Source organism: Rhipicephalus microplus, chromosome 6 (genome assembly GCF_043290135.1).
Source record: "Rhipicephalus microplus isolate Deutch F79 chromosome 6, USDA_Rmic, whole genome shotgun sequence".
NCBI classification, from domain to species: domain Eukaryota; kingdom Metazoa; phylum Arthropoda; class Arachnida; order Ixodida; family Ixodidae; genus Rhipicephalus; species Rhipicephalus microplus.
In genome coordinates this window covers 168,101,692-168,129,610 of record NC_134705.1, presented here as the reverse complement: position 1 = coordinate 168,129,610, position 27,919 = coordinate 168,101,692, and the positions used below count along the sequence as shown (strand labels likewise).

Below are 27,919 nucleotides of genomic sequence, written 5' to 3'. Positions count from 1 at the left end.
TGTCTCATAGTTTTGATCCTAAATCTGAAACCTATAAAATGATACAATATACACTAAAAGATGTACCAAAACTCTTTCCGCAAAGCAGAAGTGTATGCGTGGTTAATAAGTTATTGTCAGTTTTACTGAAGACCTTTTAACGAGCCATCTTCACTGAATCTTGAACAATTCCTTATATCATCATGCTGAAGCTTGTTTTGCAGATATTATTTGAGTAATATCACCGCTATGAACGCAATATTTACCTCTCTGCAGACGTGTTTCTGAGCCTGAAAGCGAATGAATAAAATCAATAATAAAACTGATGCCACCAGGCTGGGAAAGAAAGGAATTCATTGAAGGCGTGTACCATCTCAGAAAATGGCCCATGAAGGACTGCGAAAATATATGTGTATTTGCTTGCGATCTTCGGCAGTTTACCACTAATGCTAGCACCGCGTCATCATGGGATGCCACTAATCGTGAAGCCATCCGCAGGTCTCGTTACATTTCTCACTTCTTGTAAGCATTGTAAAAAAGGTTTGGTAGTAATCGATTACCTGTCAATAAGAAACGTGTCTGCCTATTACAATGACACTGAAAAACACGTGTGAGATTCCTTCGTTACATCGCCATTCACACCACCCATGCCAACCAAAAAAGCAGCCGCAAAAAGTTTTAGAATTTCGGATTAGATCAACAGAAAGCTGGGACCAACTGCTCAAAATTTAATTTATCACTGGGTCAGTCTTTCATGGCTCTGGCGAAAAAAGGGGGCGCTGGGTTTGGAAGACGCCGCCGAAGTGTTGTTAGAAGGTGTTGTCAAAGTTTTTGCTGATTGCCCTTTTTTTGCTGGTTGCCCATGGCAGGCAGTATTTGGATCACCATCTGAAGTAGAAAGCAAACCAATATGAGGTTTTCAAAAATGAGAGTTGGTGTGTTTCATATCAGAAAAAAAAAACATTGCAAGTGATATTTTTGTATCCTTTAAGAGCATGTCTTGAACAGAAGCACTACATGTGCATTGGTGTTTTGCAACTACAATATTCGCGTAAAATGTCAAGCGTTACACATAGCTAATATACAGTGTAAATCAACCCCCGTTGTATCCGGGTGCTGTAAGTCATCTTGATATATCTCGCTTGCTCACTAAAAGTGGCTACTGCTTCATGAACGCGCTGGTTTCCGCGGAAAATGGAAAATGATCGCAATCTATGAAGATGAGCATAAAAAGGGCAGAAAATTGGCGTGCTCTTGCATGCAGCTGTAAGCTTCAATGAAGTTATCGAGAGATATACGCGCATCAAATTGAAGCTCCGAATATATAAAAAAATGGGCAGATCGCACGTACACTGGAAATCGATGATATGCGAAGCAAGATTGAGAAATGTTGATATGTCACTGACAGCTAGAGATGGGTATTATATAAAATGTGGTCATGTATATATTGACATTAGGTTAGTAAGGTGTGCGTGTAAAAAGTTTATGTGTGTGAACTGCGTGAAGAAAACTGTGTATTGGCATGATATTTAAACTGGTTTCAGTGTGCTATTATGTTTTTTGTATTGTTAATTTTTGGGTACCGTTCTGTATTATTTTATTTTTTGCTGCAGAACTTTGTGATATGGAGTAGCCGAGGCAATAGGCACCTCAACCTCTCCACAGCAAAACAGTTAAAACAGAACAGAACAGAACAGATATGTCACTATAAAATCGGCAAACTTTACAAGGTGCAAGTAAATGATGCCGTTCATGATTTCTGTGTCATGATTATAATGTTTGGAAGTGTCGTTTACCTTCGTCATCTATTCACGTCATGTGATGCCAAATTTAGCATATGTGGAGCTAGCGAAACGGGCGCGAGCACGCTATGAGCGTAGTATGTTGTCATGTTCTTACGTGACACGCATGTCAGGATTATCATGTTTGCACCAGTCATATATTTCGTTATCCATTGACGTCACGTAACGCCAAATTTGGTATATGTAGAGCTAAAGCAAAACGGCCGCGAGCGCATCATGGAGGGCCCAATTAATTCCAATGTAGCGTTGACGCGCGCACACGCTGGGCACAGCGACGCTGCGTTAGCAAAACGCGAGCACTCTACAGTCTGACGCAAGGCGCGACTGGCGTGACCAGCGTCCGTCGGCGCGGCCCGACGGCAACCGGCGCGAAATGCGACATCCTGCATTTCGTACCGATGCCATAGAGTAACATTACACTACGCCATTGCGTTACCCTGACAACACTGCGTCTCCCTCTTTTCCTCATGGAGGGACGCCGGATACGCTGAAACGCGCATGCGTCAAAGCAACGCAGCGTGGCGCGCACCTCGTAGTATATGGCAGGACCGGTGCCTGGCACTGCAACGCCGGCGTGAGCGCTCGTGTTGTGTGGTTCCTCGCTTCGTCCTTTGTGTTTTCTCTGCGCTCCTAGTTCGCTGAACGAAGAAAATGAATTACCAACTGGCCCACATTTTGATCCTTTTGCGACGAAATGAATGTCGGCAAGCACGCGCACCGCATCACGTCAAAATGTATTGGTGCCTTGACTGTATCATGTCTGCACCAGTCACATGTCTTCGTCGCCCATTCACGTACTGTAATACCAAATGTGGTGACACTAGCGAAACGGCCACGAGGGCATCATGAGCGTGGCATGTAGTTATGTTGGTACGTGAGACGCACGTCACTATTTTAATGTTTTTCATGAGAAATGCTTCGCATTTAAAAAAAGCAATCTAAGCTGCCACTTTAGGAATTTGAATTTTTCACTAGCTTCTTTACATTCAGTATTCCAGTATCGAAGTAAGCCCCACGTTGAAAGTACACACTCAGAGTTCACAGCATTGGGTAAACGCATGCCTTTTAAATGTGAAGCATTTCTTTGCGTGAAGCAAGCACTTTTGGCGCCCGTATCTATCTATCTATCTATCTATCTATCTATCTATCTATCTATCTATCTATCTATCTATCTATCTATCTATCTATCTATCTATCTATCTATCTATCTATCTATCTATCTATCTATCTATCTATCTATCTATCTATCTATCTATCTATCTATCTATCTATCTATCTATCTATCTATCTGTCTGTCTGTCTGTCTGTCTGTCTGTCTGTCTGTCTGTCTGTCTGTCTGTCTGTCTGTCTGTCTGTCTGTCTGTCTGTCTGTCTCTACGTCTGGGTGCTTTCGTGATCGCCCCCTCAAACGGAGGTGCGTCAAGAATTAGTATGGGAGGGTAAGATGCTTTGACGAATACGACGTCGTATTCGTCAAACCATCTTATCGGCGTACGCGACGAGATTTAGAATTTATTTATGTCATAACCACCACGTTCGTGGTGGTTATGTCCACCGGTGGTTATGACATTATGGCATAAATTAATTCCAAATCTCGTCGCGTATGCCGTGAAACACTATTAAAAAACTGTGGCACACACCAGGGGTCGGGTCTGTGCCACTGGTATGCGGGTATTTGCCACAGGTTTTAGACACTTTATATCTACTCAAGAACGACGAGGACACACATGGTAACTTTGATCTTGAGTTCATTTAACCACGTGACAAGTGCACGAAAAACACATTGTACACGTGGTTTGGTTGACGCCTAAACTTCATCACTTGAGCGTTGAGAAAAAGCTGCCTTAGGCAACGTTGGCCAGACGAATGCAAACAATAAATGTGTGTGTCCCAGCAGGAATAGAACCCTAGAACTCTGGGTGGCAATCAAGTATTCTGCCACAGAGATACGCCAGGCTTTAGATATAATTGTCAAATAGACCCTAGTGTTTGTGTAACGTCGATTGCGGCTGCAGTACTCACTATCCGATGTTTTAAACATTACATATGTGCTCCTATGATAGAGCCGTCATTTTAGGCTAACGTAAATTCTAGGTAGGCGCCATTCGCTGAAGTGGACTTGTGTAGCAGTGTTGATGGCTACCACACAAACGCGTACCAGCGCGAACAGTGCTTCATATGAGTTTACCGCTTCGGGTGTTGGTATTATTCATGTTGTTCTTGGCATTGTTACGCAACTATCAATAACTGCTATTACAAAATATACGCGGCTGTTTAAAGCATGTTTATGCATAGATTTGTACATGTATTTAGCACCACTTCGTAACGTATCCCTCAATAAAAAATTAAACACATTCACCTTCAATCCACAAGCTTCCCATAACATCAATTTCCAATGTATACGTGGGATCTGCCAAAAATTTTCATTGCGCCTTAGCTCACTGTGTATAAATCACGCGTATTAATAAAAAAACTTGGAGAATCTACGGGCAGAGGGTTCAGAACCTGACTTCCTTTCTCACACCTTTCTGTACTGTTCTGTACACGTTCTTGCCACGTCTTCAATCTCACCTCATCTGTTGCATTATTTCCACTTTTACTTCTCTACCGCCACATTGATCTTTTCATTGATTGATATGTGGGAATTAACGTACAAAAACCACCACAATACTACAAGAGACGTCCTAGTACAGCGCTCCACAAACTTAACGTGCACCCAAATCTGAGCACACGGGCGTACAGCATTTTCGCCTCCATCTAAAATGCAGCAGCCAAAGCTGGGATTTGATCCCGCGACATGCGGGTCAGCAGCTGACTACCACTAATATACCACCGCAGGGAAGGCCACATAGTTCATTTTATCATTTTTATCATCTCATGTTGTTTTTGTCCTTTACCTTCTTTTCTTCAATTCACGGTCACTCTCTTGTCAATTCAAATTACTCCACGAGTGTAACGGTGCAGGAGTCCTCACTCGAAAGACAGTACTTGTGCGCCCTACTACCTATTTTTTTCTGACCTTTGACTAAACTTAACTATTCTTCACGTGGATATGCTTGTTCTTTCTGTTCTCATGTGTTTTTTTTTCTTTTTGCTATTGGTATGCTTTTCTCGATCTCTTTACATCGTGTTTTTTTATTTTCATATTTACTTTCCTCCCTTTCTTTCCGTGTTCATTCTGCCAAGCTTTGTTTTGTTGCTCTTTCGTCTTTTTTCTACTGTTTCTCGTTTTCTCTTTCTCTTTATTTATTGCTCTCTCACTTTACTCGTTTTCTCACCCATCAAGGTCATTTCATTCTACACAAGACAAATCGGCGCTTGTGCTCCGGCATTGAAGTGAATATGAAGAAGAGAATGAAGTTGTAGAAAAGTACGAAGGTATAGTGCATTCCGCCTCACGATATTTATCATATTCAAGTGACGCCGTGCGACATATTGGAAATCTCGACAGCTACGCTCTAAAAGATGAGTGTTTTATTCATTATGTATTTAACACAATTACCGATGGTGCATACTTACCACTACATCTGTTCATGCATTGGAAACAGGTCTCGAAACTGTTCGGTACTAATCCGCAGTATCCATCTCGGAATTTGCGGCAAGTATTGGTATACTTATCAAAGTACCATCGCCCTTTACGGCCATAGCATTTTTCTCCGTACTTTCTTCGGCTACAAACGCTTTTCCTCATTTTGTTTCTCGCTAGGGAATGAAAAAAAAGAACATATCAAATTTATATACATATACCTTGTTTTTCCTCACAATATTTTTTGTCGGTTAAGAGCGTCATGCACTTGTGCCCGAAGTTCCTTCGCAAGGTTGCTTTATCCCTATATACTGGCGTACTTCGAGTCACACCAAACGTAAAGGTGCGCTCTCATGTGCTGAGTCGTAGATATAATACTTCGTTGTATAGAGATTTGTTCGTCATAGGTCGTGTGCTGCCAATACACGCTCGTGGCGAGATGGCATGTGCTACGTATCTTCAGCTATTAAATAAAAAAAACGTGTACTGCCAGATATTTGTTACGAAGGCTCAATTATTTCAATTGAAGAGCTAATTTCTCTGTGAAGTTTTTTTGTGGTCTCTAGTGTGCTTACATCGTCTATTCAAATGCAGCAAATCACCCGTTTGTTACTTCCAAGTAAACAGAGAGCAAGCCTTTACCGCAATCATTAGACCACGCTGCACGCTCAACCACGCTGTGTGATTCTCAAGCAACCGCTTCGGTCAGTGAGAGACGCATAAGCATAACACTTTCTTACCGTACTCGTTAGCTCAATTGTTATTCAAACAGTCACATAGACACATTTGGGGCATATTAATGTCATCATATTGTGAATATTTGCAACAGATACGTACTACAGCTTTTGTTTCTTTTTGCTGCAGTATGGCACTGCCGACGTACTAAAGAAGACAGTAATTGAACATTTTGATAACAAACGGCACCACTGGTAGTATTGTATATTTTTTAGGTTTTTAGAGGAACTGAACAGCACAGATGAGTACCAAGAGAGAGAGAGAGAGAGATAAATAGGGAGAAAATGCAGAGAGGTTAACCAAGCTTGGCTCGGTTGGCTACCCTACACTAGGGGTGGGGGAAAAGGAGAATAATAGAACGGAAAGAGATAGAAAAGAAGAGGAGTAAGAAAGGGAAGGATGAATAGTCAGCTCGAGACTACACAGCACGGTGTCACACTGTTCTTACACTAGTGGTCGTGGAGTCTGGTGGTCCTTAAAAAGCACAAGAGGGCTTTCGTGGCTTTGTGCTTATGAAAAGCCGTTGGTCAAGGTACCAGGATCTTCTCTTTTGTAAGCGGCCGTGAATCCAGCCGACAGAGCTTGGCTTCCATAATACGTTGTTCAGACTGGTATGCTGGGCAATGGCATAAATTGTGCTCAAGCGTTTTCTCACAGGCGCAGATGTTGCATGCCGAAGTGCTCGCCATTCCAAGGAGACGAGAGTACGCATTCGTAAACGCCACGCCCAACCTCATGCGACACAGTAAAGTTTCAGCGCATCGTAGAAGCCCGGATGGCAAACGAAGTTGAAAGTTTGTGTCGATCGAAAACAGGTGCGTGTTGGAGAAACCCGGCGTATTTCATTGTAGGGAAGTTGTACGGCGAGCAAGTGATTGTAGTAGCATTGCAGCGTCCGTTCTCAAAAGTGGTATGGGCGTGCGCTGGTCTTGGTCATGAGCCTATCAAGCAGCTTCATCCGCGCGGTCATTGCCGACGATTCCGCAATGACTCGGCAACCACTTAAAATACAATATTGTGAGCTTTCTTGAGCGCTTCGTGGTAGTCGTGCCTTATCTGATATACTGATTGTTCGTGTAACCCTTGCTGCATAACAAACCGTAGTGTCTGTAAGGCTGACCTCGAGTCGCAAAAATGGCCCAATGGTTAGGTTGCCGCCGAAGGATGTATTTTACTGCCCCCTGAAGCGCTGAGAGCTCTGCTGCTGTCGAGGTCGTGGTTTGAGAAAACTTGTATTGAAACAACACATTTTCAGATGGAACAACCGCTGCTGTAGAGCTGTTGGAATTAGTGGAGCCATTGGTGTAAATATGTATGCGGTCGAAGTACCTTTTGTGCAACACACGAAAAGTCCATTGCTTCAGGGCTAGCGGTGACAAGCGTGCCTACTTAACTATTCCAGGAACTGATACGCACACGTCAGGTTAACGGAGACTCCATAACTCAGCTGCAGGATGCATCGCTAGTTTGAAGCCTGACGGTAATATGTCCTGATGTTCAGTCAAAATACCGCATAACGAAGAATGGGGCCTCCGCGCTGTCAAACACGCTAAATGATGCGACGGTAGTTGTGATAAATGCCGAATGTGCGCTCTCAGCGTCTCGACAATGATATGCGTTGTGACTGGCTGTTCTTGTGTGATAACAATAGTTGCCATTGTCGATGAGCATCTTGGAAGGCTAAGACATGTCTGAAGTGCTTGGGCTTGTACGCTTTGCAGTGCACGGATGTTAGTCTTGCACGTGTTGGACAGGGCAGGAACGCTGTACCGGAGAATTCCGAGAAAGAGGGCTGTATAAAGCTACAACATGGAGTGCACGAACGGACCCCATAATTTTCCGGCGACGAACTTGAGTACATTCTCAATGCCAATGAGCTTTCTCTTCAGGTATGTGACATGCAGGCTCCACGTTAGGTCACGATCTACGATGACACCTAAGAATCTATGACTGCACTTATATGTGGTTTATCTGCCAACAATGCACAATGGGTAGAAAAACATCGGTTTGCGTGTAAATGCTACCACTGTGCTTTTTCCTGTGGCGACAGTCAAACCTTGTTGGCGAAGATATGCCGATGTCGTTGGTGCCACTCTCTGTATCCTTGCACACACTTGAGGTCGTGTCACGCCGGACGCCCAAATGCAGATATCATCAGCGTAGAGAGATATATAGGCCGTCGGTGGCAGAATTTCGGTGCGCCCCACGAGAACCAGGTTGAAAAGAGTTGGATTTAAAACACCGCCTTGTGGCACTTCACGACTTGTGAAATGCTTATTCGTAGGCCCATCTTCAGTTAGAACGAACATGAATCTCTTTGTGAGGTAGCTTCTTACCCATCGAAATACATGACCTCCAAGTTCAGCTGCTTCAAGAGCATTGAAAACAGCCTCATGGGTCACGTTGTCATAGGCACCATTCACGTCTAAGAACAGAGCTACCGAGAGCCATTTCTTAGCTTTCTGATGCTGAACAGAGGTCACCAAGTCAATAACGCTATCAATCGAGGACCGACCTCGTCGAAAGCCAGCCATAGCATCAGGATAAATGTTATAATGTTCCAAGTTCCATTCCATGCCTCTAAGAAGCATCCTCTCCATGACCTTGCCGACGCAGCTTGCTAGTGTTATAGGCCGGTAAGAAGCCAAATCTAATGAAGACTTTCCGGGCTTCAACAAAGGCACCAGGTGACTGCACGTCCACTCATCAGGCACCAATCCAACATGCCAAGACCTATTGAAAAGGTTTAGGAGACAGCGCAGTGCCTTCGGGCCTATGTGACCTAGGGCAGTATAGTACCAAAGTGTACGTTAAATCTATGATTTCTTTTTTGTGTAACCAGCTAGGGAAGCTAGTTAATTGAAACGTTTTTTGTATATCTATAAACTCTACGTGGGATGATCTGTCGTCGGTCACTTTAGTGCACTAAATGAAAGTGCAAAGTACTTGCTGCAACTGCAGGACTAATAGCGTATTGAGAGCTAAAAATTATTAGAGTAAGCTTCCTTGAATTAGCAATTTTCTAACTGGTCTTGTATAAAATCGGCCACCCGATTTCACATATCTTATGAGAAACTGTGTTGCAGAGTATGAATTATGACACAATACACAGGAAATGTAATGTAACTTCATCTTCACTTATACTCACGTGAATTTTTGCGCATAGCAAAATAAATTAGGTTGTTGCACAAATACCTTTTTTTGTATCCAGAGCACTTTCGCAAACACGTGTACCTCAAAACGTCACAAAGAAATAGGTGATAATGATCAACATGCTAAAAATTACCTTACTTTATAGTTCCAATTACTTTCGTACTGTTTTAAATGGGATATATTGCATTCGTTTATAAATATAGGCAAGTTTCATATAAATAAAGTATTTAATAAATATAGATATGCCTCATATTATTATCGACTTTTGAAAATAATCTTATACTTACGTAGGCAGTACCACTGACACCACATTTCTTTGGAGAATCTGTTGTCGTTTCCGCCACACCCCGAATAAAAAAACATTTTGCAGTTTCGTATTTTCGGATCATAGTACCATTTCCTAACAAGACCTTTGCAGCTGCCGTATGACGGACGCAGGAGGCAATACTTATATGAGCATTCTGCAATGTCTTAGAAAAAAAAACAAGAAAAACAATTACACATCTTCTGTAAGGAAACACATCTTATAAAACAGCGTAAATTGTTAAGGGGACAGGCAGCTCGGAAATTCACTATATGTTTTTTTTGGTGTCATTTTTTTTATTTTTAACCCTTCAAGTGGACTGCATAGTAGTTTTACATAATGCGGCAGATGTGCACACAAGATATCGGCGAAATCAACTTGATTAGCAGAAATGTAAATATTAGTCCTATTTTCCATATTAACAGAAAATAGATGATAAACGTAGGGTTATGAGACTTGCTAGAAAAAGTTGCCGGTGGGCAACATTGTTTTTTCGATGACAAATGGGCAATATAAAGGGCCACACTTTGTCATTCAGCGTCCGCTTTCCCGAAGAATCCGTAACGACGCCCTCACAGGAGCTAGCAATAAAGGCAGGGTAGAGCTGTGCCTTAGGACATAGAGTCTCCCATTAATACCCTAGATTGAACTCGAGCGTTAGTGGTTATAGGAGCTGCAACGCATGGCGCTCAGCGAACATAAGAATGATGGGTAATGCAAGGATCGATTTGTGCTATGTTCGTATTTTTGGCTCCGTTTGGCTTCGCATGGTTTCCAGCTGCTGTGTCACGAGACGACAGTCAACAAATGTTCAGCAGGTCCACTTCCCAGTCGTGACCTGATTAGGCTCACTGATTCAAATAGAGTCACGGATTTCGCAATGGCTCTTTTTTTTTTCAAATTTGAAACAAAGCTAAAACACTGTAATAAACAAAGCCACAAGTGTGAACAGCCCGCAAGACCTAAGACTAAAAAAATTCATGCACTACTCATTATTCTCATGCTGGCTGAACGATCGCAGCGCCAGAGGCCCCTCTAGTTAGTCTTATGGGCACTCTAAGCCTTAAGGTTGTGGTCCCTGTGAAAGGGAGGTTGTCCAGCTGGCCTAGCGCCGTTGTGAGGGCTGCCGTTTCGGTTTCGAAGCGCCACTGTTTGGCTGCACCTGCATACTTCTCATAGCAGGATGCAAGCCGTTCTAATAATAAGTGACTCTACATACGCACAATGATCATAGCAGAAAATAGCATGTAGCTAGAGTTGAAGTTTCGGCAAGAAGAGTTGGATTTATTGGTGTATAACTGAGACTGTAACATTGACAGCTGCTCCGAGTTGCTAATCTGGCGAAGGCGAGTGCGCTTGTCCAAACATTGAGATTAGCGATATTTTCTCTACATTGATTACTCTTCCCTTTTAGCTTCTACGTTCCTTCAAAATTCGGCCTCATTTCAAGTATTGAGTGCATATATTGGCATACGAAGTTATCTGGTAAATTGTAAATTTTCAGACGACACCCGTTTCAAGACCCGCTATACTACTTAGCGACATTAATTTGTGTTACCGTTGGTCTTCAGCTATATGAAGCATGGGCATACCTCAGTGTAAACAAGTACCTGAAAACCTTGACCTTTATCATCTGGAACCATCCACTATTCAATTATTGACTTATTACGGGACTCTAAGGGCAAATTTGCACATTGACCAAGTTTACTGAGCGTTCCCAATGGCAGTTACGGAAACAATTTTATTCTGCAATGTATATACTACATAGTACATAAAATATTTGGCAGGTTTACTGAAATTGAAATTTTAGTAGTAGATAAATCACGTAGGACACTGATTAGCTGCCTGAAATAGCTTAACTCTTAAATGAAAATGGATAACTCAGTCAAAGGTAGGACACGGTTGTAAAGTAAAACGAATCTATGCACTTCATTAGGCAAAATCTCAAGTGCTATCAGGGCTGCTATAGGCTTTGAAAAGCAAAGGGGTGGACACGAGACTCCAGCGAAACCACTATATTACTCACCCGATGGTCACTCCTCACCACTCCCTTTCTCAAGTACTCTTTTCTCTTTGCTGAGTCACAGGCAAGAGCACGCTATTTGACGAAGGCCGTCGCTTTCGCCTTCTCAAGAATTTTTCCCAGATTCCTTGAGTCGCGTCTTAAAAATTTCGAAACAGACAAGCGGTACTCGCAAGGATTCAGATTCAATGCGTTTGAACACATACAAAACTAAAATAAAATGTGTCCTGCCTGGGAGGTAATTTTTTAAAAGCAACTGGGTGACAGCACTGATATCCGGAATGTTAGGACTTCCTCAAAAAAAAAAGTCCTATCACTCCGGATTTCAGTGCTGACTGATGCTTACTCATGGTGGTTACTGACATAGCTGCAAACAAAGCAAAACAAACAAACCAACCAAACAAAAAAAAAACCTGTGCAGCCAGTATCCTGAGCAGGGCAGCGCAAATAGACATTGGGCTTGACAGCAGGGAGATGACATGGTCAGCAAAAGCGTGTTGTAAGAAGGCTCGTTTCTGACGCTAATTTTACGGCTGAACCTTTGCTCACGTTAAACTAAGCAGCTAGTTTCCAGAATTCATGCAAGGCAACTGCTTAGCTGCATTTAGTCTAGTCTGAGACGACATCAGTTTTTTGGGGACTCACTGCGAAGTTGGTGTTGTTCGCACCAGTACTGCACTTGGTACTGCAAATTTTCAGCGTATAAGGCCGCTCATATATAAGCATACCATCTCCGGTTACTTGAATAGTAATAAAATAAAGGTAGTATTTTGTGTGCTTATAAGTATTCCGAACTGGATCACTTGTTCTTCTAACAAAAACGTTTCCACCCCAACAACAAAATAATGTAAACTAATTATTATTTTACTCCATACGCTACAGACACCCATGAGAAATTTAGCATGAATCTCTGCGTACCGTTTGCGTAGATGCTGCAAGTGAGCAGGAAAACTAGTTTCTTGAATGCCGCCACTGTGCTGAAACTTGCGTAAGTGCAGTTTTGCGGGAGTTATTTTTGCTTGAGCTCGTGTGCAGCCTCGTGACTGTGAAGTTGCGCCAGTTCTTCTTTTTTCAACGGTTGTTTGGAGAAGTTCAAGTAAAACTCCTCTATTTGACAGTGACGGGAAGTGACTGCACGAGTAATATTTAAAATCCACGATAATGCATAGGTTGCTTCGTATGTTACTTTCTTTTCTTTTCTCAAGGTCTGTTATTGTGCTCCCCGTCTCAAACTGCATGGACATATATACCATGTGGAACAAAAACAAGGACCTTTCAAGTCTATTATACAATGTATGAATGTGTAGAGCTAATCCATCTCGAAATTCCAGGGAGCTCCTTTACTTTTCTTTCGGTTACACTGGTGATCCTTATGCTTCACCTTTTACTTAATTATTAAATCTTCACCTGATTATCCTGGGAGCATCAGACGACATTACTGACGAGGTCGTCAGAATTCCAATAGCCAGTTCAAGTGGCTTTAATAGAAATTATTTAAAAACCACGAGGTGCAGCTCATTACTTTCACAAGCGACGGACGCAGCGTGCTAGACCGGTTCGTTTTATCAGCGAATATAAACAAGTGAACATGAAGAATTATAATTTGGTGACTGAGACATATTTTTGTGGAAACAAAAATGTGTGATATATTACATAAAGTCACGAGACCGCACACCTGTTCCACAAACCTTGGCCTGTTTTCGCATGAGTCCACAAATTATAGCTCACGAGTATAGGAGTTGCATCGAATAAAACAGGACTCTCATTAGCATATTTAACATTGTGTTGTAGATATACAATTTGACTATGCATCACACCAAGTGATTAGGATACCAAAATTACTAATAAAAAGTGCGAAAATAAATAGGAGAGGCAAATGTCAAGAGTGGTTTCCTCAGTACAGAGTACATTGCGTGCTCGGCTCGATCCGGAAGACCGTGTGAAAAGCGCAGCGTGGCAGTGGTGTAAAGGCTGAACTATTTTAAATCCCTGGGTGATATACTGGGCATACTGCCTCACGGATGCGTATTAATAAATAATTTGCTCATTCACAACATAGTTGTACGGTGGACGCGTAGCAGGCCATTCACAACTGTACTTGCAGTATAGGCGTGCACTCTGTGAGACTTCAAAAAGACCAGTGTTACGCGTACATGCGTTCACAGCAGCATGGTTTCGTTGTCCTCAGAGGGGCGAAGGCAGGCTTGGTAGCTAACGAGAAAACAAAGAATATAGCGCCCGCCTAGAATATCGCTTTGTACTCTTGAGGCGAAGCTGAAGTGTGCTTCCTGCTTTGACAATACTAAAATTGCACGAAATGGATGTATTCACTGATAAAAGTGTATTTGATGATTGATTTGATTGATTGATATATAATTTTTAACGTCCCAAATCCACCATATGATTATGAGAAACACCGTAGTGGAGGGCTTCGGAAATCAGGACCACTTGGGGCTCTTTAACGTGCTCCCAAATCTGAGCACACAGGCATACAGCATTTACGCCTGTATCAAAAATGCAGCCGCCGCCTCCGGGATTCAATCCCGCGACCCGCGGCTAGCCGCCGAGTTCCTTGATCGCTATACACTGTGGCGGAGTTATCTTTCAACTCTCTAATTTTTACTGATATTGTTGCCGTATAACGCACTACTACTTGCACAGGAATGAAGAAAAACGATACTAGAATGACTTTAAGTCCCTAATCCCACGATATAGTTTTGACAAATTATGTTTATTTCTATGCGCCTACTGCGGGAGACGCATAGGAATAAACATAAGTTAGTGTACCAAAAAGCTTTATAATGTCGTATGTGCTTGAACGAAAGGACCGTTTTTCATCTCACAGTGCGATTATGACCACATTGATCAATTTTACTTGTATGCTTCTTTTGTCGTATACTTTCTTTTGACAGCAACAAAGCTTTCTGCACACAGCGACAAAAAGAGATTCCAGTGATTGCTTGCATCCTAAGTAGGGATACATAAAAGATATGGTAACACTTCTTTGTTTGCATTGAATATTTGTGTGTGTCACGCAACCGTGAATTTTCGGCACTGTATGGCCTAGTATATAGCTGTTTTGTTCAAAATGTTTATGCATGGCATCTTTTTAACGCAGATAAGAAATACGGGAAAATGTGAAAAAGGTATACTTATAGTATAGCTCTATTTGCTCCATGCCTGCGCACATCAAGCAGAGAATAACTATCTGAAGTTATAATGTAGAGTTCGTAAAGGCATATATGAAGAGTTGATTTTAAACAGGTGAAGTATCCAAATGCATTGCGCCTTCTTCGCTGCTTACGTTGTGTGCCAGTAAACTCCACAGGTGCGAACAAATGGAACTAACAACACGTCCTGCGAGGGAAGAACATGACTGATGTTTAATTTGTCGTGACCTCTTAAAAAATCAGCCACACATTTCTCTAACAGGACACACGGCTTGTTTGGCTGATGTGTATTTACATTAGGCATCACGTACATCACATAATTTCTACACCAACATTGGAATGACGGATCACGATAGGTTCACACTGCTAGAAGATGTATTTGGCGGCCCAAGTTCTACCTTTTGCATCTATACATTTTGCTGCAAATGAAGCACCGATGAGGACATTTCCTCATAACCAGGTGCCTGAGATACTGCGGTCCACCAACAAAGCACATTGTTACGCGGATGAACAACCGCTTATAACGGTGAAACATTTCGACGTGTGCTCACCTTTTCCCATTTATCAGTTCCAGTTTTGTGCAGCAGTTCTATTCTGTTTTGTATTATAATAAGGAAAGCTAAGGGCAAGCTTAAATTCGATGAATGTGCCATTCTCAACTGACACAAGAATGAAGTGCGTCTAATGATTAACGCGTTGCATATCGATAATAGTAGTAGTGCATGCACAAGCCGGCTACCGACTTACCTACGTGAAGAACGAATCAAGTGCGTCAATAGTTATCTTTCGCGTAGACCCCAAGGCGTGGTGGATTGATAGGTTCTTCTATCGCACGGGCAACCACAGATAAGATTTCATGCCTTCCTTCTTTTCCACTGTTGTGTGTCTATGCAGTTGTAATCGGCTATACGTGGTAACTGGAATTCCCTGTTTGTGTTTACACACCCTAGCTTTTAAACATGATCTATTGATGTTCAGAATGTCTACACAAAAAATCTCACCTTTCCTGTCGCAGTGCCTTGGCGGCTGCTGGTATGCAAAAGCCCTTCCAGAACGTACAGTTCATTTGATGACCGGGTGACAGTATTTTTTACGCTACTGTCACATTGCCTTGAGATTATAAACCTTTGTTGCACTCATGGACAACTAAAAGCACTGAGAAGGTTACTTGCCTTCAAAGGTTTCTTGGCACGCTAATATTTATTTCAATCTTTTAAAAACAATCTTGCTATCTGGAACCCTTGACAAAAAGCGCGTCTTCAACGCGCAGGGCTGACCTTACGCCAGATGGCTCAGCAGCTCTCCACACCGGTGCGTTCCCATTCTCTGGTGCCGGCTGTGTGACAAGTGTTGGTTGTGCTTCCGTGTTCACTGACGTCGGTTGTGCCACCATTGTTGGCGACATTGGCTGTGCCATCGTTGTCCTCGGTGGTGCTGGTGGGAACTGTGTGGTTGCCCCAGTGGGGACTTGTGGTGGAGGAACTATGAGCTTGCCCGCGATGAACTTTTTGAAGAACTCATACTCAAGGTACCGGCACATCAGATAGGGATTGTAATCTGCGATAGAAAGCAGGTTGGTTTAATATAAACATATATATGACGTAGTTTATACTAAAAGGAGATAATTAAAACAGGACGTTTAGCAAACACGGGATACGTATTGCAGGATACTAGGTTCTTCGAGAATTCAGAGATTGAAACAAACACCTGCCTTACAACAACGCAGTAAATACTTCTGGATGAAATGCGAAGAGTGAGTCACATTTCAATGATTGTGAACAGTAGGCTTTAATCACATACAAAACTGGACTGGTTTGTTGATAGTCATAGGAAAAAGAGCGCAGGAAGACGGTTGTACGACACGCAAGCGATGCACGACAGGTGCCAAGCTGTCGGTTTATTTGCGCAGAAATGAATGTATGACAATAGTCTGACTACGCGCATATCCTCCTATAACATACATTTTTCACATTTTTTGTCGAGGCCGATTTCATTATCACAGAGCTTCATAAATGAGGTAGAAAGGCAAAAATATTGCTGATTTTTAATGAGGAGATCTACATGATATCAAGTGATCTTTGATCCACGTACCTGAAGCCGACACGCGTGGTACTTAGCAAAGGTTTACAATTATAATGTTGGTAAAGAAATTAGAAATATGAAGTGGACGGGCTCTTTATTACTCCATGCAGGCATAGGCTCTTGTCAAGGCAGGCAGCAGTTTGGCCATTATATCTTTTGCGTCTAGTTAAGTAGAAATGGTATACATCACATACACATGGTACAAAACGAGTGCAGTGATTCATGGAGCGCACATTCTATTGCAACTACCATGTCTTCTTTGTACGCGTTGCGGCACAAGCTGTTGCATGAGCAGACAGAACAATATTCAGGTCAAAGCATTTTACGAACTAATTCAGCTGATCTGAAATCCCGTTATCGCTTGCGTATATCGTCAACTATGATGTCTCTGGCGTGCATTTAGCTTTTCCAATGCTTATCATAGTGTCATTTGGTATTTTTTTAAATTTTGTTCTTATGTCAAGCTGCAAAATATGTGCTGGTCTTTTTGGCGGAATTTCAAATAACCACTCGTGATATCCTGTTTCCGGCCTTTTTGATGGAAGCGTTGCTGACAATTACCTATAGACACAGGCTAAGTCTTTCCACCATGAAATCGCGGTCTGCTTTCGGTAACTAGCAGCTCACCTAAATAAACCTGCTTTCCTAGTTCCAACTGGATCACCCACTAAGCTCAGCTACTCAAACGACGAAAACTATCTGCTTCCCGGCCTGTACCCTAGTTTACAATTAGGCTAACAATGTCGCACTATTCGCATACGTTCATGGGCTTTCACATAGAGGCAAGATGTCACAAGGTTTTGCCGTGAATGGTGCCTTATGAGCTCGTAGAAAAGACAGAAAAGCTTATTGGCACTGCAATGGCCGGAATGTAAACATTGGATTCTCAGAACAATGCTTGCTTCGTCAATCTTTGCATTAGTTTCACGCTATGTCTACGTCGTGTATATTTTATGACATCCCGCTAACATGTGGCAAAATATTTTGAAGATATCAATGTCTTTCATAATGAGAGGCTATTCCACCACAACAACGCCTTAAAGAATACACCTTCTTCACAATAAAATCTCATTTTCACTCATGTGCATTTTGTTTCGTAGCGTGTATGTCAACTGCAAAAACGTGGAGTGAAATGACGTAAAATCCCTGTAGTTGTCATGAAATACAATATTTGCCTTTCCGCCTTGTCCATCAGTCAACGTGAAAGTTCCGCGAGATCATATCTAAAAGAGTGAGCTGCCAGCCTGACTTCGTATAACAATACAATATGTTGCCGTCCCATTCATTGCTTCACCTTTGCGATAAAACTGTCACTTTTTGGATGGAAAGAGATCGCACACGAGATTTTTTTATAAATTCCCATCAAAGATTTTGTGGAGGAGTGTAATTCTCGCTCCCTATAACTCGCCACTATAACTCTAATAAGTCATTATTACAAATGCTAGTTCATCGAAGTTTGCGTTAGTAGACATAAATATATACTTCAGCCGATTTAATGATGATAGCAAGGCAGACGCTTGGCAGGCAGGGCCTTAGGTCGCTAAGATATGTACAGCTAAGGCAGATTTAATCAAGAAATGAAACTTGTGCCTAAGACTTATTTTTAACGAGATTCAGTCCAATTTACCTTATCTGGATTGAGTAGGACTTCAGCTTACCAAAATATTACTCAACCGGGCTCACTTAAACTTGAACTTGTAGCTTGGATTGAGTTTGAGTCGGCCTGAGTCGACTCTGGCGTCTATTTGTCGACCAATCGCTCCATTTAGAGATTCCTTGTGGTTCGCATACTGTATGTGATTTCTATGAGCAATATAATGCACTTCTGGTTTTATAGGAATGCTACAACAAACATCAACCTGGGGTAAATTTTTTTCTTAGCGTTAGAGGAAGCTTACTTGTGCACCGGCTCATGCAAGCCAGGCAATTCGGGTAGGTGTTTCTGTTTCCGCCACAGCCGCCGTAGACGAAGCCGCGACAGTAGCCCACTTCAGCATCGAAATACCACATCGGGCGGTAGGCTTTGCAATTACCCGGGTTCGGTTTAGCGCTGCAGGAGAGTTCGGGTTGAGATGTCACTGAAATAAAATCATACCAAGAATATTTGACGCCTATGCGCAGAATTCATAGCATTCAAATTGAAATGTGGTGATGGCAAACAGTAAAACGCGTACTGAAATCTTCACTGAAAAACTAACCATCATTCATTGCCGTATTCTACCAGTTGTTCTGCAATGCTTTCTATCATAACGGGGGATATTGTAGTACGTACGGAGAGACAAGTTTGGTCTTGCGTGCCTCACCGAATGCACAGTTGCTTCGGCTTCAGCCATACCACACCTATTTAAGTAAATGTCAAACTTATGCATACGTGGGTCGCCTCGTTGAATCAGTAGCTAGGATGTTCAGCTACTGACCCGAAGGCCACGGATTCGACCCCGGCTGCGATGGTAGCATCTCGATAGAGGGGAAAAATGGTAGAGGCCATGAGGAAGTGTGCAATATTAGTGCCCGTTAAAGGAACACTAAAGGCAAATGACAATAAATGTAGGAGTGAAAGCTCAGTGCCTGAAAATTTCTAGAACAGTAGTATTATCAAAGCAATGTCTTGTACTTACCAAGAAATTAAGCTGAATGTACCACACGATGTGCGACATGGGGGGGGACATTTGCGAAATGATTCCGATAACGTGAGAGCATCTGGCTACAGTTATTCATATACTTATCAAACTAGGTCCAACCAAGTAAGGCGTTTTCATGCATCAACAGACGCATTAAAATGCTTATTGACTGTTTCGGTATGATTTATAGAAAGAAAAACTGCCTGGTGTTACTACGAAGAACGGCGCAAATGGTTCAAAAGTTTAGTTTTCGGCTGGTTAGCCTGAATAGCTGGTGCCATATGTCCGGACCCAGTTAAACCAAGGAAGCAGAATGAAGGCCTCCTAGATTGCAGAAAATTGTTCCTTAACCGTTGTTGCTACTGTGGCTCCCCCTACTTCCACTCTGCTGCTATTGGTGTTGGTGGCCGAGTAGTGAAGGCGAGCAACCTTGGGCACGGCAATACAGACGTCTTAGAGGCTGCTTTCACGTGGGTGATTTGAAGGGCGTTTAAGTAATTCAAACCATTAAAACGTAATTTCATATCAAAGTAAGCCCTTCCTTAGCACAAAAGTAGGAGTACGAGGTTTATAGATTACTTTATCAGTGGGAATAGTGCAAGAGCTTCTCTAGTTTTTTCGTTCACACGTACAGTACACTCTTGAGTTGACGAGGGTGGCAGAATAAGCAGAGTAGACGTTAAATAGGTGTTGTAAGAAAAGATACTTTTTTGGCAGAAAAAGATACTTTCTTTTTCTACCAGGAGGTGCTAACTCTCCTACAAATTTGGTCATTCCTATCAAAATCACTAGGTCTGAATGGGCTATGTCGTCTTAGGTATGCATTACTTAAGTAGACAATGAATTGAAAAAGTTGGACTTACTTTGACACGTCCGCAGGCACCCTTTTTCTGTGCGAAATCGGTTAAAGTTTCCACCACACCCACTGTATGCGAACATCTTGCATTGCCTTGTTATGGGTTCATAGAACCACCTCAGCTTAACTGCGTCGCATGTTCCCACATCCACTTTCCTGTAACATCTTGGGGGCCACAGAATGGAAACTGTAAAAAAAAGATGATTGTTACCTGTGTTTGCTAAATTTAGTGTCTTAGTAAATGCACTGGGGAACCTTAGCAGAAGAAACCAATAAATTTTCCAGGCGAAAGCATTGATCGCTTTGAGGTGTATAAAACGTGGCCTGAAACTGGCACCATCATGAACACATAGATTGTCCTGCCCTAATTCATGCCAATAAACGGGACTGAGAGGGGCGCTCAGTCTACATTTAAGGATGTATTTAACACTTGTCATTGTTTCAATTTCTTTAAAGGCTAAAACAGAGTATACTAAATAAATTGTTATTTCCTTCAATACCAACCTGGAGGCCTGTGGGAGCACACGGCATTAATTTGTGGGTTTGCAAATAGCTTTCGACTACTTCTACACTTTCTCAGGCAACTGTGTCGAGAGTGTCTCGAAAGAGTGACTACATATTCATGAGATGGCCCAATAACCTAAAACAATAAAATTAACGCTGCAGTTCAGTTTTGTGATAGAAAAGCACAAATCCTTCAATTTCTGCCAATGAAAACGCTAATTACAACATCACTTCCCGGTGGATTATGACTTCATATACGTAGTATAAGATCGCTTATATATAATTTATTGCAGTATTTGGAAAAACCAATGTAATTTGTTACTTTGATTTCATAACAGTCACCAATCCGAATCTGCTAAGAAGCATTGATTGAGTTAGCTACCTTAGCTGGTGCCCCAATTTTTATGAACATATAGTCGCCATGCTGATAGTCAGTATTACAGCGCGTAATGTATTTTTACAAGCAGAGCTGTTTGGATGCCCGTGATAAGTTTGTTGCGAACCGCAAAGATGTGCCATCATGAACCGGTGTGCACTCTCTTCATCTTCTGCTTCATCGTCGTCATCTTCATCTTCTGGTTTACCCCCCGAAACGCGTGAGCCAAGCTTTCCACCGAGAGATGTAATAACTCTGATTGGGGATCGAGGCAGCAAATGCGGAGTTTGATAGAGAAAGTGTGAAGAAGAAATAAAGTAAGCGAGAGCTAGTTGAGAGAGCTCGAATGTTTGCTGGTTCATGATTGGGCCATTAACACGGCGCAAAAAAAAAGAGAGAAGAATTTAAAACATTTTCCCTCTATCTGCATGTTTCACTGCAAATATCGTCGAAGGACGATAGTCTTGCTTCTAGAGAGAGTGAAGAAAGCGTTCATTTGATGTTCTGCGCAAGAAAATTGGTTGATGGGATACTGGAGGCAGTGCCCCGATGCGCGCAGCGTATACGTATAAATGCATCGAGGTACTTTACTGTGTGACACATGAGGGACATCTGGAAGTTACCTTGGAAAACGAAAGGATGGCCTCTAATATGGCAAGCGCGCGACAGGCGCGCATGTCTCGGAGGTCATGATGCGTAGCATGCAAGGTGTCGGGTAGATTGCCACCACCGTTTTTCGAAAAACCATAGGAAACACTTGCCTTTTAGTCCATAGCGTTTAATTGTCAACGCAGAGTGATAAACGCTACGGCCTTTAGAGTTACTAATGTAAGCCTTCTCTAGTATGAAGAAACACAGCACATATTATTGGCGTGTTGATATTGTGCTCTGATATGCACAATACTTTCTTTTTATTCGACAATCGCACAAGTATGAACACTGCAACCAGAGCAATATTGGTGGGTGCTGTGAATCTAGTTGGATTTCAGTCGTCTCGGGTACTGTTTCGACAAACAAGCAGACGAACGGACAGACAGACAGACCATAAGCTCTGCGTTGAAATACCTCAAGAGAAACTATCGTATTTAAAACAAACAACAAATGCCCTGAACTGCAACTGAAGATTTATTGGAAGCGTTAAAGCGATTATTATTGTGAACTATTATGAATGTCTTTTCCAGTAGTACGTGCGTGCTTTTTTTTCTTGGATGTTTTGACACGTGTTGTATTTCATCCTGATTAGGTGATATTTGTAGACTGTTTGCTGTGTTGTGCCGGCGCTGTGGTGTGCCATAGGGTTAGGTCAGCTGCTTTATATATGAGCTTTTGTCTCCCACTAGATTTTAGTTGTGATTTCAGCGCCTGCGTCGTCTCTTCTGAAGTCATTGTTTCTTTCTTGCGCTGTTTTTACGTCCTAACTCAAAAACTGTAGAAGAAAAATTTCTTCGCGAGGTGATATTCCAGCATCTGCACCGATAATCCGAAGGCAGGCATCTTAATTAATAGGCTTTTCAGGCCCGCCAGCATAAGATAGCATGAACTTGTGTAGCATAGCAAGGGGAGAGATACGGAAGTGATGGTGATGAGATAAAAAGTAGGTGAGCAAAGACTATAGCGCAACCTAAAAATAAAAATAGGAATACGAAGAATTGAAGGTAAAAATGAAAAAAAGCAGAGAGTGAGAAAAGAAGAAATAAACAGAGGAAGACAAAAAGAAATAATATTCCGTATTGCATGCCGGTCAATAGAAAACGTTTGGGTTTGAACGTCTACATGTGAGCTGGCGTTTCTTGTTTGAACTAGTGATATAACACTTTTGTACATATTGACGCGTGTCTACATGTGGATGATAACGATGATGGGGCATTTAGCGGGCACGAGGTAGTGCGCCTCTAGCTTCTCTCGAGACCGAAAAAGACGATCTTGTGGCTCAGCTGTTGAAGACACGCTGCTTTCATCGTCCCAAGGTGTACCTGTGTTTTATTCTTGTTGTACCGCGACACTGGTGGAGGTGCTGGGCCGCAACCCTGTCTGATGCTCCACACGCCCGCTGGGAGCCGTTCATCGAGTCCAGGCGCTTTGTCACCTGTAGAAACTCCGGTGCATTGCTCCAGTCGCCGGTTGCGAGGCCTCGCGCCAGAGCTGACTCCCTCCCCGGAACCTGCTAGGCACCGCACACCTCAACCAATGGCCAACGCAAGCCCGCAACACGTGCCCCAAGGAACCTTTCCGAAGCACCCATCTCAGGTGACCCTCTTTAAACCCCTCGTTTCCGATCGCTTTAGTGGCGGTGCCCATGAAGATGTTCACGGCTGGCTTGACCACTACGAGCGTGTTGCCAAGGTAAATCACTAGTCGGAACAGGAAAAGCTTTCACACGCCTATTTCTACCTTGACGACGATGCTCGTACTTGGTATGAGAATAGAGAAGGCAATCTGTCAGCTTGGCCCGACGTTCGACAGGAGTTCGTCGATACCTTCGCCAATGTCGATAGAAGGGACCGTGCGCAGCAGTTATTGGAGCTAAAGGTTCAAAAACCCATCGAAACCGTTGCAGGGTTTGCCGAAGACATGACTCGTCTCTTTCAACAAGCTAACCCGCACATGACGAAGATAAAAAGCACCTCATGCGCGGTGTCAAGGAACAGCTTTTCGCCGGTGTGGCGGCTGCATTTTCGATGGAGGCGGAAATGTTGTAGGCCCGTGTACTCAGATTTGAGTGCATGTTAAAGAACCCCAGGTGGTCAAAATTTCCGGAGCCCTACGGCGTCTCTCATAATCATATGGTGGTTTCGGGACGTTAAACCCCACAAATCAATTAATCAATCAGCTTTTTGCTGGGCTACTACGCAACGCTCCAAGTACCATGGTTGACTTCATTAGGGAGGCTACGACTATCGAGCGGGCCCTTCATCAACGCTGCAGGCAATATAACCGCATGTCCTGCAATGTCCCAATCAATGCTATCGCCATGATGTCTGAGAGTCAGAGCTGCTTGCGAGACTTGATTAGAAAGATAGTTCGCGAGGAACTACAGCAGTTGCGGAATCCGGTTGCTGAAAATCCCATGGCGTCAATCGCTGAAGTCGTACGCGACGAAATCCACCAAGCGTTGTCTACGGCTAGTCCTGATGCTCAGCAGCGTCCTATGAGCTAAGCTACGCTGCCGCTCTTCGACGTCCACCACCCGCTATGCCGACGCTGTACCACCAGGTGCCGACGGCCCCTTCGTATCCGCCACAAGAGCAGACACTGCAACAACCACCCACGTTACAGCCATACAACCAGCCGTCCACAGCCACCCCTAGGCATCGACGCGTCCACCGACCCGGAAAGCAGATGCATGGCGCACAGTGGACAGACGTCCACTATGCTTTCAATGTGGAGGTGCAGGACATATTGCCCGTCATTGCTGGCATCGAGGTGATTCATTCCGCCCTCATCGACCTTGGTTTGACGGTCGACGTGCCAACGACGAATACACTCCGCGCCGTGACACCTCTTTCTATGAAGCCCGTTCTCACTTTGAGGACGGCTCTACCACTGCAGAAGAGGCAATGCCTGCTCACCCTCCTGGTCCGAGACGTCGATCCCGTTCTTCGTCCTCCGCGCGTTCGCCTTTGTCGCACCGCCGCACCTACGCGGACCTTAATACAAGAAGGTCACCTAGCCCACGCCGGGGAAACTGAGAGCGCCGACCTCCTGAGGCAAGGTTGCAGGCGGTAAAAATGACGACAAAAAGCCCCCACAGCATGACGTCATACAGCCGATAAGCCGTGAAAACGATGAAATTGGGACTGCTGACCTTAGGTACTTTTTGACTGCCAGAAAGTAACAGCTTTAGTCGACACTGGTGCTGACTTCTCCCTTATCAGTCAAGACCTCGCCGCCAGCCTCAGAAAAGGGAAGACGCCGTGGACGGACCCTCATATAAGAACAGCAGAAGGCCCGTTATTGATGCCCTCGGGAAGATGTACCGCAAGAATCGACATCGGAGGTTCTCCTTTCACTGCGTCGTTTGTCGTTATCGCCGCATGCTGCAGAAATGTAAATCTTGGCATGGATTTTTCACGGGGATATGGTGCCGTGATCAAAACACCAGAGAGCTTGATTACGTTTTGCAACAGTTAGGGCTTACCCAATTCTCCAGAGGCACGACCAAACCAACTGCGTCTTACTGATGACGATGTGGTTCTCCCTCCGAGGTCAAGCACGCTTGTTTCTGTGGCCGCCGCTGCTCAGTTTGACGCCGAAGGAGTTGCAGGCCAAATACGCTCGCTGCTCTTCACCCACGGTATTTCTGTCGCACGAGGTATCGTCAGAGTCGCTGCTGGATGCACGGATTTGCTGCTGACCAATTTTAGTGCTGAGCGCCGGCACCTTCCTGAAGGCACGGCTGTCGCTTACTTCGACGATGTCGTAGATGCCGAAGGCTGCTTGGCGGTAGTCGACGAGTCGCTAAATCTTGATTCAGTGCCTGTTCTGGACGTTAGCATTACTTTGCCGAAAGTCGACCGACGCTGACTCCTTGAGCTACTGGCCAAATTTCAAGGCTACTTTTCGACAACATCAAGAGTTGGCCGCACGCCTCTACCCAGGCATCGAATAATTACCGATAAAACGGCGAGACCTATTCACCAGATCTCTTATCGCGTGGCTCCAAAAGAACGTGAAGCGATACAACAGCAGGTAGACAGAATACTTGAAGATGACATCATTCAGCCTTCATAGAGCTCCTGGGCATCGCGTGTAGTCCTCGTTAAGAAAAAGGACGGCAGCCTGCGCTTCTGTGTAGATTACCGGAAGCTAAATCAGGTGACCAAGAAAGACGTATATCCACTACCGCGTATAGACGACTCTCTAGACAGACCTCGACATGCTCGATAGTTCTCTTCAATGGACTTGCGGAGGGGATATTGGCAAATCGAGGTGGACCCGAGAGACCACGAGAAGACCGCTTTTGTGATACCGGATGGCTTATATGACTTTAAGGTCTTGCCATTCGGTTTGTGCTCAGCCCCTGCTACCTTTCAAAAACTCGTGGATACCGTGCTTTCTGGGTTGAAGTGCAAAACATGCTTAGTATATCTGGACGACGTCATAGTGTTTTCCGCGACGTTTGACGAGCACCTTGAAAGACTTGAGGTGGTCTTACGAGCCATACAGTCCACGGGCCTGACGTTGAAGCCTGAGAAGTGCCACTTTTGCTACGAAGAGCTGCGATTTCTTGGTCATGTCGTCAGTCATGCTGGTGTTCGTCCCGATCCTGGAGAAATCGCAGCCGTAGAACAGTTCCCTATGCCGACCGATAAAAAGGTTGTTAGACGCTTTCTCGGCCTTTGAGTGGAATAACGAAGAGGAAGCTGCTTTTAACAATCTTCGCCAGTGACTACAAACACCCCCAGCTTTTGCTCACTTCGACGAGAGAGCCCCTACGATGCTTCACACCGATGCTAGCAATGTTGGTCTGGGAGCTGTGCTTGTGCAGCAGCAAGAGGGCACAGAAAGGGTAATCGCTTACGCAAGCAGAACGACAACACATGCTGAGGCTAATTACTCCACGACTGAGAAGGAATGTCTCGCCGTGGTGTGGGCGGTTACAAAATTTCGTCCGTATTTATATGGCGGCCCCTTCAAAGTAATTAGCGACCACCACTCACTGTGTTGGTTAACTAATCCTAAAGACTCTACCGGTCGATTAGCGCGTTGGAGTGTCAGGCTGCAGGAATTCGATATGGCAGTCGTACATAAGTCAGGGAAGCGACATATGGACGCCAACTGTTTGTCCCGTTCACCCATTGAGTCGGCAACCCTACCCGAGGAGGAGAAAACATCATTTCTCGGTGTCCTCGACACAACCACCATTGCGCAGCAACAACGAGACAGTGCTGAGTTGCTTGGCTTATTTACCTACTTGGGTGGCAGATCTCGGAAGGCGCCAAGAGTTTTCGCAAGAGCGTTGGCATCGTTTTGTTTACGTAGCGGAGTACTCTACAAAAGAATCTTTTCGTCGACGGGATCTGCCTATCTACTCGTCATCGCAGCAGCCCTTCGCACCGAAGTACTGAAAGCTTGCCACAACGAGGTTACCTCTGGCCACTTGGGTTAGACGAGAACGTTGGCCAGGGTACAGCAAAGGTATTACTGGCCAAGACTAATCACAGCCGTGAAGGACCACGTTCGTACCTGTCTCGACTGCCAGCGACGCAAGTCACCACCAACTAAACCAGCTGGCCTCCTGCAACCCGTACAGATCCCAATGACTCCATTCCACCAGATCGTCATGGACATTTTGGGCCCACTCCCTACTTCTACTGCAGGCAATCGATGGGTTATCGTCGCGACGGATAATTTGACCCGTTATGCCGAGACAAAGGCTCTCCAGAGAGGTACAGCAGCGGAGTTGGCAAGATTTTTCATCGAGAATATTGTACTGAGGCATGGTGTCCCAACCGTCGTAATCACACACAGAGGACCCGCATTTACGGCAGCACTTTTGGACCATGTTTTGATGCTGAGTGGAACAACGCATCGTAAGACCACCGCATACCACCCGCAACCGAACGGGCTGACAGAGCGTCTAAACAAAACCATTGAAGACATGCTTTCGACGTACGTAGACGTCGAGCGAAAAAATTGGGCAATCTTGCCTTGCATAACGTTTGCATACAACACGGCAGAGCAAGAAACGACCCACATGACACCTTTCAGCCTCGTTCATGGACGGGAAGTACGAACCATGATAGATGCAATGTTACCGCACGAAGGCAACGACATCGTCCCGGACG

The 27,919-nt window shown here is 44.0% G+C and overlaps 1 protein-coding gene and 1 long non-coding RNA gene across 6 annotated transcripts in view; both read right to left on the bottom strand.

Annotated features, from left to right (window-relative positions):
* Positions 1-686: 686 nt before the first annotated feature.
* On the bottom strand, positions 687-12,719 carry LOC119167921 (uncharacterized). 2 transcript variants are annotated; one of them, XR_012884024.1, is made up of 5 exons: positions 12,441-12,719; positions 11,526-11,661; positions 9,483-9,665; positions 5,301-5,483; positions 687-867 (listed from the first exon to the last, which is right to left on the bottom strand). It is a non-coding gene; the product is annotated as an uncharacterized LOC119167921 (long non-coding RNA). The 2 variants fall into 2 exon arrangements; XR_005109351.2 differs by lacking the exon at positions 11,526-11,661 and having other exon boundaries at positions 12,441-12,710.
* Positions 12,720-15,873: 3,154 nt separating this feature from the next.
* LOC119185965 (amblin) overlaps positions 15,874-27,919 on the bottom strand; it is a 35,940-nt gene continuing 23,894 nt past the window's right edge. For all 4 annotated transcript variants that reach the window (XM_075865587.1, XM_075865586.1, XM_075865585.1 and 1 more), the window contains exons 2-4: positions 20,259-20,438; positions 18,673-18,852; positions 15,874-16,249 (exon numbers count right to left, since the gene is read on the bottom strand). In XM_075865587.1, the coding sequence (XP_075721702.1) occupies positions 15,921-16,249; positions 18,673-18,852; positions 20,259-20,334 (585 nt within the window). In that variant the 5' untranslated portion in view covers positions 20,335-20,438 and the 3' untranslated portion in view covers positions 15,874-15,920. The remainder of the gene's footprint in view (positions 16,250-18,672; positions 18,853-20,258; positions 20,439-27,919) is intronic.